This window comes from Serinus canaria, chromosome 25 (genome assembly GCF_022539315.1).
Source record: "Serinus canaria isolate serCan28SL12 chromosome 25, serCan2020, whole genome shotgun sequence".
NCBI classification, from domain to species: domain Eukaryota; kingdom Metazoa; phylum Chordata; class Aves; order Passeriformes; family Fringillidae; genus Serinus; species Serinus canaria.
Genome location: NC_066338.1, coordinates 8953526 through 8967925, shown reverse-complemented (window position 1 = coordinate 8967925; position 14400 = coordinate 8953526). Strand labels below are relative to the sequence as shown.

The following is a 14400-nucleotide window of genomic DNA, read 5'->3' as shown; positions in this document are numbered from 1 at the left end:
ATTTTAATATTTGCGAAAAGCCAATCATTAAATAGGCATTTTTCACAGCCCGGTACCGGCAGGGGTGGGGGTTGGGAGAGCTGAGAGGGCGGTACCGGAGCTGGGGGACCCTCTGCAGCCAGCAGGGTCAGACATCTCGACAGGGGGACCCTCGGGAGCCTGGAAAGTGGAGCCGGGATAGGGGCAGCCCTCTGCAGCCTGGAGATGTTGGGACCATGGACAAAAGAGACCCTGGGTACCCTGGGGCCCTGAAACAGGAACCCCACACAGGCAGTACCCCTGAGCCCCTCTGACACCCACTGTGAAATACCAAGCTGTGTTTCGTGTCAGGTACAAACAGACGTGTGTATTTGTGATTGCGATAGGTGTGGAGGCCAGCAATGGGACAGTTGCGAATTCTAATAATAACTGAGGAAAGGAAAGCGTGGAAGAAGGCATTTGAACCTATCTTTTGTTTGCAATTAACCTTAGTTGATTTAGGAGCATTTGAATTAAAGCGTTAAGGATGTTGCTTTTTGCTTGTAGTCAGGCCTTAAAGAGTGATGCAATAATAACCCTTTGGAAGTATAATTTTAGAATATTATTTGTGTCCTTGAAACTATAGCTTTGGAATATATATAAAGGAAATAAGCTTTTCTCACACCTTAACAAAACAGAGAAAAACAGCTTGAGAAAGGAAGGGGAACATCATCTCAAGGATTTGTGGTTTCGACCAAGGGAAGCTGGACATCACTGTTATGAGATTTATAGTCCCTGTAATTAAAAGGTGGACCCACATCTGGGGAGCTGAACTCCACCAGATGGGATTCGTCTTTATTCTTGCGGAAACCCGGACTAATATTTCCAAAATCACCACCACCATCTGGGGGGGTTACTCCTTTTTGGGCCACATCCTGAGAAAAAACTGAATCACAATAGTGTATAAAATTGTGATGTAAAAACTTGGAATAGAAACTGCTGAGAAAGCTTCTGAGTACCCCTATAAATACCTGTAAGCCCCAACTATTGGTGTGCAGTTGGAGGGAAACAGCCCCCACTGTACCCAGCGCTGTGCTGCTCATACTTTACCATATTAATTAATAAATTGATTGCTGCTTGAACATTGGCATAGTCAAGCTTCTTATTTATAACACCACCTTGGGAGCCCAGAGAAGGGGAAGCTCTGGGATTGCCAGGAGTTCCTGCAGCCCCGAGAGAGGGGATACCAATACACACTGGAGCTGCAGAAGTCCAGACAGGAGGGACCCCCTGAATCCCAAAGTGCAGAGACCAGAGTGGGGGAACTCCTGGGTGGATGGTTGTTTGGTGAATCTTGGTGGTTTGGGTTTTTTTGAGGGTGGCTGCATCTTGGTGGTCTGGAGGTTTTTATGGACACCAGACACCTGGTGACTTCTAGAGATGGAACTGGGCAGGAGGAATACTCAAGCCAACACACTCACACCTTGTTTTTCCCATAAAAGAGAATTTTCAGTTCCCAAAGTTTGACCAGATGGAGGAGAAGGCCATGAGGAAGAAGAAGAAGATGTCCTGGGACCCCCAAGCAGGTGAAAAGGAAGTCACTGCCCCTCTCCCCCTCTCTCCTCCTCCATCTCCCAGCCCAGCATGGACCCTGGCTGCAGGACAACCCTGCTGCCAACGCCATCCTGCCAGGGGTGGATTGGAGAAATCCCTCTTTCCCTGTAGCATGAAAATAAATCTCCTTCTCTCCTTCTTTCCTTCTGTCTTTCTAGATTTATTTTCTTCTTTTTTCTTGTTCTTTCCTCTCCTTTTCCCTCCTCCCGCATACAAGGAGCTGAGAATGGAGACCAGGGAGGACAAATCCCCACAGCAGAACCTCGTGGAAGTGGCAGTTTTAAGAGGCTCGACAGTGCAGGAATTCAATGGAGACAAAAAGCCCCGGGGATCCCACATGAAGAGGGGCTCCAAACCCAGCCCAGGGAGCCCCAAGGAGGAAAGACCCACCCTGTGCTGAGAAAGAGGCTGGAGATCCAGGTGCAGCTCAGAGCTGGTGGTCCCTGAGCAACTTCATAGCAGGCAGAAGCCCTACAAGTTCTTTGGACCATGGGAAGAGCTTCACTCAGTGCTCCAGGCTCCTCACCCACCTTTGCATGCACCTGGATGGGACCCCCTTAAAGCAGGGCCAGATTTGAGCCAGAATATTGGGACTCCCAGAGCCAGCCTGGTGAGTGTGCACAGCACATCCCCCACTGACCTGGAGCTGCTGCAAGTCTGGTACAGGCAGAGCAGGGGTGAGAAGGGGGAGCCAGGGGCTGGGGGGATCCGTGGGAATAGGAGGTATTTGTGGGGTAGGAATGGGAGTTGTGCTCCTGCTTCCCAAAGTGATGATATAGCTTGAGTTATAAGATACCAGTATAACCTGATATATCTGCATAAGCTGATAGCAATAGAACCTAAATCATGACTTTTTATATATCTATATAACTTAATACCTTGACAACCTGAATCATAACTTTTTTATCTATATAACCTGATGTAAATAACTTTCTCTACAATGCAATGGCTAGTATATGGTTAACTAGTTGCTGAATTGACAAAAAAAGAAGAGGAAAAACTCACCAGGTGGATAGTTTCAGAGGAAGACAAGGATAGTATTAATGAGAAATCGTGCAAAGCCAATTAGCCACAAAAGAAAGAATTTAGGCCGGTTAGGACCAGACACACCAAGGAACACCATAGTTGCACATGCTCCAAAGACAAAATTGAAAACTTCAGATGTGAAGACCTTGGAAGGCTTCATCACCAACCCCTGATGAGCCCCACATTGGAGAGGTGCAAGGGCGGTGCAGAAGAACTATCTAATAACCATGAGATCATACTGTGTGAGTTCTGTGGGGATTTATTTCCAGCCTATCTTTCATTCATCAGCCCAAAGGGATGGAATTTCCCACCCAGGGTCCCCAGTAAGCCCCAGTTTGGATCTGCAGCCCCCAATTCTCCCAGTTTGCCTCTCCTTTTCCCCGGGCCGGGCTCCCCCTGCCCTCAGCGGCTGGGAGCAGCCGAGAGCCCGGCGCTGCCCATCCCGACCTGTCCCGGCTCCCCAAAGCGGGAATGGGGCACGAGGAGGGAGGGAGGGAGGAAGAGGCGGAGCGGCAGAAGGAAGCAGGAGGACGGGAGGAGGTAACGCGCCCTTCCAGCGCTCTTTGATCTCGCAGCCCCACCGGGAGCATCGCCCCCCATCCCGCAGGTGCCCGGGGAGGGGGAGCTCGGCCCAAATCTGCCGGGGGGTGCCGGGTTTGGGGTTTTTTGGGGGGATGTTTGGAGCTGGCAGGGCTCCAAAGCCGAGCCGCAGATGGCCCTTGGGGGGACATCGGGGGTCCCCGGGAGGTGTTTTTAGGGGGTCCCGGTGTGGGTGGCGGCAGAGCCCCGGCGGGGGCGGGGGATGCGGGTCCCCCCACGGTGGGGGTTGGGCTCTGCCGGGGCCACGTGGGGACAGCGCGGGAGCGGCGGCACCGGCGGGGGGACACGGGTTTTGGGGAGCCCCGGGAGAGCCGCAGCTTCCCTGAGCGGGAGCCCAGGTAGTGGAGAGCCCCAGAACCCCCAAATTGGGGACCCAGAGGTAGGGGACCCTTGGGATTCCCGGGACCCCGGCAGGGCGTGCTGGGGCTGGAGTGGGGCAATGCCCGCGAAAGGGGTTTGTGGCTCCCAAGTCCTGGAAATGGCTGCTCCCAGTATCAGCCCAGTCCCTCCCAGTATGATCCTTGTAGTGCCCAGCAAGGCCCAGTTTGGATGTGCAGCCCCCAGTTTGCCCAGTTTGCCTCTCCTTTGGCCCGGGCCGGGTTCCCCCCGCCCGCAGCGGCTGGGAGCAGCCGAGAGCCCCGCGCTGCCCATCCCGAACTGTCCCGGCTCCATCCCCGCTCCAGCCGCGGGCTGCGAGGGCTGCAGGAACGGGGCACTGAGGGGGTCGGGGCTGCTGGGGGAGGAGGGGGAGGGATGAAGAAGCAGCATCAGAAGGGATGGAAATCGGAGAAGGAGATGGGTTTAAGTAGGAGAAAGAGGAGGAGGGATAGAAGAAGAGGAGCAGGAGGAAGAGGAGGAACAAAGCAGGATCAAGAAAAGTAGAAGAAGCCAAGAGGTTGAGCTCTTGAATTCAGTCCCCCCACCCTTGGGAGCATCAGCCCCCCACCCCCAGGTGACTGGGAAGGTGGAGCTCAGCCCAGATATCCTGGGGGTTCCTTGGGTTTGGGTTTTTTTGGGGGAAAACGTTTGGGAATTAAGAACTCCAAAGCTGGGTGGAAAATGCCCGATGGGGGGACATTGGGGGGTCCTGGTGGCAGCTGCCGGCAGAGGCAGCCTGGAGGAGAAGACCCCTGTGTCCTCCAGGAGCCCAAAGTGGGGAGCCCAGAGAGGGGGGAGTGCTGTGATTTGCAAGACCCTCAACAGCCTGGAGAGGGGCAGTGGGGGACTCCTTGGACCCCCTGTACCACAAAGCAGAGAGTAAGGAGAGAAGGAACCCTGGGACCCCAAAAACCCAAGAGCATCCCTAAGTTGGGAGACCAAGGAGGGGGGAGTGACTGCCCCTTTCCCCCTCTCTCCTGCTCCATCTCCCAGGTCAGCATGGCCCCCATCTCCAGGACAACCCCGCTGCCAACGCTGTCCTGCCAGGAATGCATTGGGGGTATCACTGAAATGGGTCCCTGCATGGGTAATAATCAGCATTGACTCCATGATTCACAGAAGGCTGATCAATCTCTTCATTATATATCTCCTTATTAAGAAACCCATTGCTTTTATAGACAGTTATGATACACATGGACCTAAGTGGTCCTCCAATCCAAACCCCATCACCACTGGCTAATTAAGGAACAGCCCATTGGTACACAAATCTCCATAACACATTCCACAATGCTCACAATAATAGGTGCAGCAAGCTAAGATAAGAATTGGTTCTCATTCTTTTCTCTGATCTTCTCGCAGCCTTCCCCAGAAAGGCCTGGGAAAGTTTTGGTTTCTTTTTGTGGCCAGAGAGCTGCTCCCACTGGGGGGATCTCCGTCCCCCCATCCTCTCCTTGTCCTTCCTCCCCCAGAGCTGGAGCTGAGGATGGAGACCAGGGAGGACAAATCCCCGCAGCAGAACCTGGTGGAAGAGGCTGATTTGAGCAGCTCCACAGCACAGGAATCCAATGGGGAGGAAAAGCTCCAGAGATCCCACACAAGGAGGGGCTCCAAACACAGATCACAGGGCCTTGAGGAGGAAAGACCCACCCTGGGCCTGGGTGATGGCAGGAGCTTCACCTGGATTGCCAACCTGGTAGTCCATCAGCAGCTTCACCCCAAGGAGCGGCCCTACAAGTGCTTGGAGTGTGGGAGGAGCTTCAGCCACACTTCCAATCTCTTCCTCCACCATTGTGTGCCCAGGGGGGAGAGGCTATACAAGTGCCTGGAATGTGGGAAGAGCTTCAGGTGGAGCTCCAGCCTCATCAAGCACCAGCGCCTGCACACAGGGGAACTGCCCTGTGAATGTGGGGAATGTGGGAAGACCTTCAGCCAGAACTCATTACTAGTCAAGCACCAGAGGATCCATACCATGGAGAAGCCCTATCATTGTCCTGACTGTGGGAAGGGCTTTGCTTACAACTCCAACCTCGTCAGGCACCAGCGCATCCACACCGGGGAGAAGCCCTACGAGTGTCCCCAGTGTGGGAAGAGCTTCTCACAGAGCTGTCACTTGACCAGACACCAACAGAGGCACAAATGAGGGAAGCTCTTCGGATGCCCCAACTGTGGGAGGAGTTTTGTGCGCTGCTCCAACTTCATCCCCCACTGGAGGATCCATGTTGGATGATCCACAGTGACCCACATTGGGCAGAGATCTGGTGACCACCATTCCAGGTGATCCCCTCTGGGTGGGGGGAAGGTGTTTGAGAGATTTCTTTCACTTCTTATTCTCCTGCTCTGATTTTGTTGGTCATAAATGCAGTCTGAGTGTTTTTCCTGTGCTGGTGATAGGGGCAGGATCTCTTCCAGGCCCGGTCTCAATACCCAGGCCTTTCTTTTCTCAGTCAGAAAAGTCACTAAATGATTTTTAGCCAAGCAGAGCTTTTCTCACTGGTACCTGGCAGACCCACAGTGCCCAGCGTTCCCCACCTGGACCCTACCTGGGAGCCAAATTTAGGGAGGGGGGAGGTTTCAGCACCTGCCCACTGCTGGGGATGGGGCAGCTGGGGCTGTACTGGTAGCACTGGTGGTACTTGGAGCCGCCCTGACCGTGGGTGTGGAGCTGTGAGGTGAGTAGAGGGGTTGGGAAGAGGAGCCAGGGTATGGTGGGAAAGGTAGGGAGAGGAGGGGAAATGGGTGGGTGGGACTCACAAAATGAGTTGGAGGGGTAGAGGGAGTGGGGACCCCCCCCCCAAAAAAGCAGGAATGAGAAGGGGGCTGAGTACTGGTGGATGACAGCAAAGGGGTGGGAGAGGTTGGAAAAGGAAGAATGGCATCCTAAAACTGAGCAGGGGCTGGGGATTGGGGGGGATTGTGTGAAAAGGGTTGGGAAAGGGGTGAAAAGTGGCATCTAGTGTTGAGACGGATGAAAGTTTGATAAGAAAATCTCACAGATATGTGTGCTTGGCAGATTTTTGAATGTAGAATCTGAAGAAGGAATAGAGATGAAAGCAAGTTTTGATATAGAAGAAAAGAATTGCTGAGCCAGTCTTACTGGATAACCAAGGAGGCAAAGGGTGTGTTAGTTAGAAGGGGTTTTATGGCTTAGAGCAAGGGATAGACCCATCTCAAACAGAAGATGTTTTTACCAAGCAAAAAGATTCCACAGGCAAACAAGACTGCTGATGTTGCAAGCAGAAAACTCTCAGAATTTTCCACTGCAAGAAAACTGAAAAACATCTTCTAGCTTAAACTCTAACTTTTAGTGATTGGAGAATAGTAGCATGAATATGGTAATTACAGTAGTTATGATAGGCTATAGAAAATAGTTAAGGTATACATTGGTTCTTCTGTTTTAAGTTGCCCAGCAAAGTATAAAATGCATTGTAACCAAAATGAAAGGGTCTTCAGCTGTGTCTGCAGCTGGAGCTGACAGCTGTAGGCACAGGCTCTGTTGCCCAGGACCCAGGACTGCTGCAACATCTTGGGTGTAATAAACTGCATTATGAAGAGATGCCTGGAGTCCCACATCCCTCATTATGGCTCTTACAAACAGTTTTAGACAAAGACATAAGAAAAGGTAATTCTAGGATAGATATAAACACAAATAAAATGTTGACTAATGTGATATTTATTAATGTGATGTTATTTATTGTGATTTATTTATTTAATGTGATGTTTTTTTAAACATCTTAAAGACTGGGCATCTCCCTGAAGCTCAAAGCATGAAACCAGTCAGTTGAGAGGCCCTTGAATGACCAGAGAGCATCTGGAGGAGGAAGTCTGGGAGAAATTGGAAGCACATAGATCCAGCTGGTCTAGTGGAGAGATGTCCTTACATATGTCCATTTAAACAGGAGAGCTGGAAACACCTGAAGGAAAAATGAGATAAAATAATAGACAGAACATTGGTGATTCAAGTAGAGGGGAAGATCAGTATTTCTTCTCCTGCCATCAATAGAAGAATTTAGTAGATCCAGGAAATTTCTGTTCCTGGTGGGAAAACTTGGCCATTTCTTAAAAATACTCCAATAACCTGGTTGATGAAGATGTGCTTGTATATTATGAAGTGTACAAGTATTAAAACCTGTGCCCCTTTCCAGAAAGACATCAGCTGTGTGCCCATGAACAGGCAGTGCCACTTGTAGGGCCCCAGTGCCCTGAGGTGCCAAGCTGGGATTGGCATCTTTCAAAGAGGAGCTGAGGGAGAGCAGAGAACCTTGCAAGCTGATGTGTCTGCTGAAATGAAATCCCCCTCCTCATTCCAAAGCAGCCCTGCATTTCCCTCCTGCAGCCTTGGTCTCCAGCCCAGCCATGGAGGCTCTTTGGGCTCTGGACTGTTCCTGCAGCCCCCAAGGGCAGCTGAGCTCTGCCTTTGGCACAGTCAGCCCTGGCCAGCGCAGGCCATGCTCAGCAATTCCCTCTCAGTGCCTGGCCTTGCTGTCAGCCATGGCAGCGGCTGCATGGCCCCTTTGTGGCCTGTGCTGGCCCAGCCATGGTGGCCCAGCCCCTGTGCAGGCCCAGCCCAGGCCAGGAGCATTGCGGCTGGGAACGGCCCCTGTGCCGTGGTGCCCACAGCAGCCTTGGGGCTCTGTGCCCCATGGCCTCCCTGCTGGGCAGCCTCTGCCAGCTCCTGCAGAGCCCGTGGCACCTGTGGGCCTGCACAGACAGCCCTGCCCCGGGCTCTGCCGGCCTCTGGGCCAGCAGAGAGGCAGCCAGGGCTGGCCATGGCCGGGAACAGGCCCTGAGCCCCGCAGGAGGATGGAGCTGGGCCACGGCCAAACTCAGCCCAGGGCAGAGCTGGGCTCAGCAGCCAGGGCTGCCAAGGGCTGGGGACAGAGGCTGGCACTGACAAATGTCCTGGGCCCCCTCCCTGCTCTGTCCATGCCCCCAAGGGCACAGAGCAGCCTCCTCTCTGGGCCACTTGCTTGTTTCCAATGCCTGGCACAGGCGCTGGCCCTGCCCCACAAGGCCTGGCCTGAGTCCTGCCCCTGCCCGCTCAGCCAGGCTGAGATGGACACTGATGGTGTCTGGGCCACGCTCTCGGAGCCCAGCCCAGCTCCCTGCAAGCTCTCCCAGCTGCCCTGAGCTCTGGGCAGCATCAAGGGCCTCTCCCCAGCCCAGCCCAGCCGGCTCTGGCCCCACAGCTCTGCTCAGGCCAGGCTGCTCTGGGCCCCTCCAAAGGTCACAGCAGCTGCTGGAGCTCAGAGAGGACTCAGCCCCATTCATGGGGGAGCTCCTGCTGGGTAGGAGCCCTGTGGGGAGGGAAAAGGAGGTGACACCAAAGTGTGTGTGGGGGGGTCACACATGCTCAGGGACAACAGCCCCTTGGGACCCCCATCCCCACCTTCTCCCACACCTGCAGGAGGATGAACCCCAGCATGGAGCCCCTGGCAGCATCTTGGGGAGGCAGGGTCTGATGGTGACCGTGGGCCTGACCCCCCAGCTTTGGGGGTCTGCAGGGGTCACATCTGCCCTAAACCCCCCTCCCTAGCCCCATAGCCAGTCCCAGACCTCTCAAATCGCCCTACAGCTCCTGGCCAGCCCCCCGCTCCCAGCCACTCCCTGCAACATAAATGGCCCCAAGACCCATCAAAACCCTTTCTCATCTCCTCCAAGACCCACTCAAATTCTCTCCAAGCCACACAGCCATCCCAGAACCCCAAAACTACCCCATAGACTGCTCCAAAAGTCCCCCAAACCTGCTCCTAGCACCACAAATGGCCCCAAGTGCCACAAAAGCCCCTCCCAGTCCCCCCCGGATGCCACAGATCCCCTCTAATCCCCCATGGCACTGATGCCTTAGGATTTTAGCTTTTGTATTTTTCATATATGTGTAATCCAGCAATTCTTTAGTGTACAACTCAAAACTCCATATAGAGTGTTCACTCCTGCTTTCCCATTTTGGTTGGACAAAATAATTCCTCTCCAGGTCTGGGAATCAAGGACACCTCCCTGTCTCATGCTCAAAACAAAAGTGAGTTGTGGGGGGACCAAACTTGGGGTAAATGACTTCATTACCTGAAGCTGTAATTGGAAGATTAAGCCCCAATATACAAACGGAGCAAACTTTCAAAAGTATGAAAACCTGTGACCTGTTGTCCATTTTTGGGTGTAACCCCTGAGGGGACTTTGTCTGCCCGAGATGTACCTGATGGCCCTTCAATAAGTGGAACCTCTCTTTATCCCATAATTTTGTCTGGCCTCTGGTTTTAGGTAGTCCCAAAAAGGCATCAGCACAGAGCAGGAGAGGTTGGTGGACAGGAGCATCCACAGCAGGGAGCAGGTAAAACACTTCAGGAGTTATTGTCTGTCTGGGACAGACAACCAGAATTCCTCGAGAGCTGACAGGCTCAGGTGGACACGTTCTGCTGGCACAACTACAAAATCGTGGACTCAATATGCCTGGCCTGGGTGGCCTCACAACATCCAAATCCTCCTGCATATTTCTCTGAACCAATCCCAAACCCTGGGAAAATGGTGAGGCTTTAGATATTTTTGTTTAATTTATTTATTTTTACCCCTATTATGGGTGTTTTCACAGGATAAAGATGGAGATGATTTAGGATGGAAAAGACCTCCAAGGATCATCCAGTGGTGCTCAGTGCCAGCAGAAGAAACAATTGGACAGACCAGGTGAGATTTATTTTTTTTAGGGTGTTGTGCTAGTTTGAAAGTAAACTAGTGGGAGATCAGAAGTACAATTTAATAAGAAAATTAGGATCAAGACAATGATACACTGGTTTAATTCATTACATTTCCCCTTTTCATTACATTTTCCCCTCCTCCAGAGCCCTGTTCATCTCCTGAAACCCCCCCATCCTTCCAGAAACTTCTCCCTTCCACAGGGGGTGATTGGGCAGGTGCCCTGAGCCCCTCCTTTGTTCGTGTATCACTTGTTGCTACCGGTGTCAGTCATGTTGAATTCCCCTCCTCAGTTTCTCCCGATTGGTTCTTGTACACCCCTTTATATACTGCTTCCCCCCTTTGTCCTCGCCTTTTCCCGCCTGGATTCTGTGGAGACAATGATACATTAAAAGCACTGGACTACACCGGGCGTGTTAAGACCCTCTTTTCTCTCTGGCTTCTCCGCTTTGCCGCTCTTATCGATACTGTTGCTGCTTCTGCTGAAGGCGCAGCCCGGACGTCCCTGACAGATCCGGGTAGTGCCCCCCGCTGCTAGCTGCTGCTGTGCTCTGAGCTAGCCGCGGCCGCCTTCCCCCCCTGCTCGGACGGGAGGGAAGTGCTTTCGATGCAGCAGCGCGGCAGTTTGGTGCCCACCATGCGGCGAGAGAAGACCCCCTCGCCCCGCGGCAGGAGTCAGCAGCCTCGAGAGGAGTTTCGCCTCCTCTTCGTCGTCTGTCACTTGCTCCGTGGTCGCTAAGCTACCCTGCCCCGGGAGCAGACCCCGTTTTAGGGGTACCGCTCCAGACAGGGATCGGATCGACACCTCCCCGCACCCAGGAGGCGATCCGGGATAGAAGCCGCGGACTTCGTAGTTTTTTTTTTTCCCCGCTTTCCCGCTAGTCTGGGTGAGTAACTCCAGCTTCCCAACTTCGAGAGTTCCCCCCCCCGCCTTATCTCCCGGTTTCACCCGGTCGAGTTGAGGTTTTGCCCTGGGCTCGGTGAGCTTGGGGCTAGCGGTTGGGGTTTTTTGTTAGCGTTTTTTTTCCGTTTCACTCCGAAGGTTCGTTTTTGCGGGGCAGAGATGGGTTGCAAACTCTCTGTCCCCCAGAAAAGAGTTTATTACCAAGTTGTGGGTATCCTTGTAGAGAGAAATGTTAAAATTGTTAAGCGGGAGTTAAAAGATTTAATCATATGGTTGTTCATTCAATTTCCAGAGATCTCCCCGGATTTAGTTAATGAAATAAAATTCTGGAATTCAGTTGGAGACAAATTAGCACAATTCGAATCTAAAGGGAGATCAAAAAAACAAAAAATTAGTTTATTGGACCTTCCAAATCATTACAGCTCTAAGAGAAAAACAGAAATTGAAGGAACAACCACCCCCCCATTCGTGTTCTCCCTACCCCCGTGTCCCAGACCCTTGTCCCACCCCTTCTCTCCCTGAGAATAGCAGAACCCTTAGGAGAGCAGCCCGCGAGAGCACCGCGCCGGCTTCCTACCACCCGCCGGGCTCTCCTCGGGGTTCCCTGACCCCCCGCCTCCAAAGTCCTGGCCAGACTTCGGAGAGCTCTCTCCAATCCCCCAATTCCTTTTCCCCCGAGTCCCCAGTTGTACATCCCAAAGTTAGATTTGCAGTTTCAGAGGGCAGCAGCCCCCAGACCTCTTCACAAAATGGCTCCCATGGAGCCCAAAATGGCGGCGACCGCATGGCTTTTCCCGCCATCAGTTTTTCTTCTCCCCATAATCCATTCCTTTCTCCCGCCAACCCTTTCTCCTCCCCTTCCCATTCCTATAACCCCGCCCCTAATTATGTTAATTCTTCTCCCAATCCCCCGCCTTCCTACACATCCCTTTCCCCTCCTCCTTCCCAAGCCCCGCCTTTTGAACATGCCCCTCAGGCGGAGCCAACTCCATCAGCTCCACCTCCTAGCTCTGCCCTGGTTCCCACACCTGACCCCTCCCCTTGGCTTCCGGGTTCCCACGCCCTGCCTCCCAGTTCCCACGCCCCGACTTCCGGGAGTGGAGATCAAGATGATTCGGATTTTACTGTGCCATCTTTAATAACTGCCGCTCCTGTTTCTTACCACCAAGAAAGCGTAGGGCCCTCCCAAGTGCAATGGACCCCATTCCCCCATTCCACCATTAAGGGGTTGTACAAGGCCCAAAGAGAGTTTTCCCGGGAGAGTCAATACTTCCGGGGACTCCTTCGGGCCTCTTTATTAGAATCTGATGTTGTACCCGCCGACTTGCGGACGCTTTTTTCATGCCTCCTCAACCCCACCGAATTCTTAGTGTGGGAGGAGGCATGGAAAAAGGGAATCAGGGACATTCTTCCACAATTGTGGGAGAATCCCCAAACTGCCACAACCCTCAGTGGTGAAACGGTTTGCACCGACCTATTGGTCGGTCTTGGAAATTGGGCCGACGGAGCTTTTCAAGCTAGAGATAGCCCCCGTCAAGCACTTCGGGAGAGTGCAAGGATGGCCGAACAGGCATTCTTAGCACTCCGCCCTACTGCCCAGGAGCCCACTTTCACCAAAGTTCATCAGGGGCCAGGGGAACCTTTCATTGTTTTTGTCGAGCGTCTCCGCAGGGCAATTGACCATCAAGTCCAAGCGGAGAGCGCTCAACTCGAGATCCTAACAGAATTGGCTAATGCCAATGCTAACGCTGTCTGCAAAGCAGTCATCTTCAGCCTTCCCGTCGATCCTCCTCCAACCATCCAATCAATGATCGAAGCTTGCCAGAAAAAGGCACCATCCCTCACCAAGAAGGATCCAAAAACTCCACCTCCAAGCCGTTGCGTGTCATTCGCAGAAACAACAAATTTCGACAGCGATGTGATGGCCGCCCAGCAGCAGCCGACGTCACCCAAAAGCAAGAAGCCAAGCCATGGACAGTGCCACCTGTGTGGCGACCCAGAACACTGGATGCCTGACTGCCCCTTGCGGAAACAGTTTTTCCAGTTCCGCAAGGAGCAGGCAGCATCCAAAGACAACCAACAAAAAAACTGAATTCCGAGCGCAGTAACCCCCTGCGCAAGGATAAAAATGAGGCGGGAAGTTTTAACATCAGCCCCAAAAATCCAGGGAGGGGACCCCATTCCCACACCCTTACCCATTCCAACCCACCCAATAAGTTATCATCACCGGACACGACTACTTCACCAAATGAGACTTTGCCAATGATAACATCTGCTTTGTGTGCCTTCTCTTTCAGGTTGCACCTCACAGACACCCTCACCATCTCCAACCCTGAAACCTGGAAGGTTGAGGGGCCATTTGACCTGGTAACATGGGGTCGTGGATACGCATGCGTGTCCACCCCCGCTGGGCTCAAATGGGTCCCCTCAAAGTGGGTAAAACCCTTCCTCCCAGGGAAGGCACGCAAACCAAGGGTCACCCCTCAGGTGACCCAGTCCGCCCTGAGGAGAAAGCGCAAAGTCCATGTCGTGTCCTGTGTCCCCCAGGCTGAACCATCCACCCCAGAGCCCTCACTTTTAACTTATTTTCTTCGTTTGTTTAAGTTTGTTGCTCCGTTATTCTTATCATTTTTAACCTTTTGTGTGTCATCTTGAGTTTCTCAATGATTTATGAGCTGCTCCTCCGTCTTCTGTCCACCGCCGCACCACAAGTGAACCACGTCTCCCTCCCTCCTGCTACGAGCTCTAACCAAGAGACTTTCTATTATGAGGAGATGCAACCTCTTTCAATCTCACCCATTCCTCAATGGTTTGCAGTCTCCAGACCTACCAACGATGCCGGCGAACAAGCATCGACGAGCTCCGAAATCAGCTTTTAAAGATTCAAATTTAATTTTGTTTCTTCTAAAACAAAAAGAGTGAGATGTTGTGGTGTGTGCTCAGTTCCCAATTGAGTTATCCCACCTGTTTTGTATTGTCCCCCCCGTTTTGTGATGCTTCCCCCAGTTACAACCCTATACCCAGTTCTATGGTTCAGTCCTGGTTCCCCCTTTCCCTCGAATGGTGTCCTCCCTGTCTGGGCTCACTGCCAAGCCCTTGTCTCCACCCCCGTTCCCCTGGCAACTGCCCCTTTTCATTACATTTTCCCCTCCTCCAGAGCCCTGTTCATCTCCTGAAACCCCCCCATCCTTCCAGAAACTTCTCCCTTCCACAGGGGGTGATTGGGCAGGTGCCCC

At 52.8% G+C, this 14400-nt stretch overlaps 2 protein-coding genes across 2 annotated transcripts in view; one reads left to right on the top strand and one right to left on the bottom strand.

The window, feature by feature from the left end:
- LOC127059077 (zinc finger protein 646-like) overlaps positions 1 to 14400 on the bottom strand; it is a 69210-nt gene that overhangs the window by 25271 nt on the left and 29539 nt on the right.
- Positions 3124 to 6257, top strand: LOC103824831 (zinc finger protein 397-like). Its single transcript, XM_009100139.4, has 2 exons — positions 3124 to 3205; positions 5046 to 6257. Exon 2 carries the CDS (start codon positions 5060 to 5062, stop codon positions 5714 to 5716), a length of 657 nt encoding a protein of 218 aa, XP_009098387.1. The 5' UTR covers positions 3124 to 3205; positions 5046 to 5059; the 3' UTR covers positions 5717 to 6257.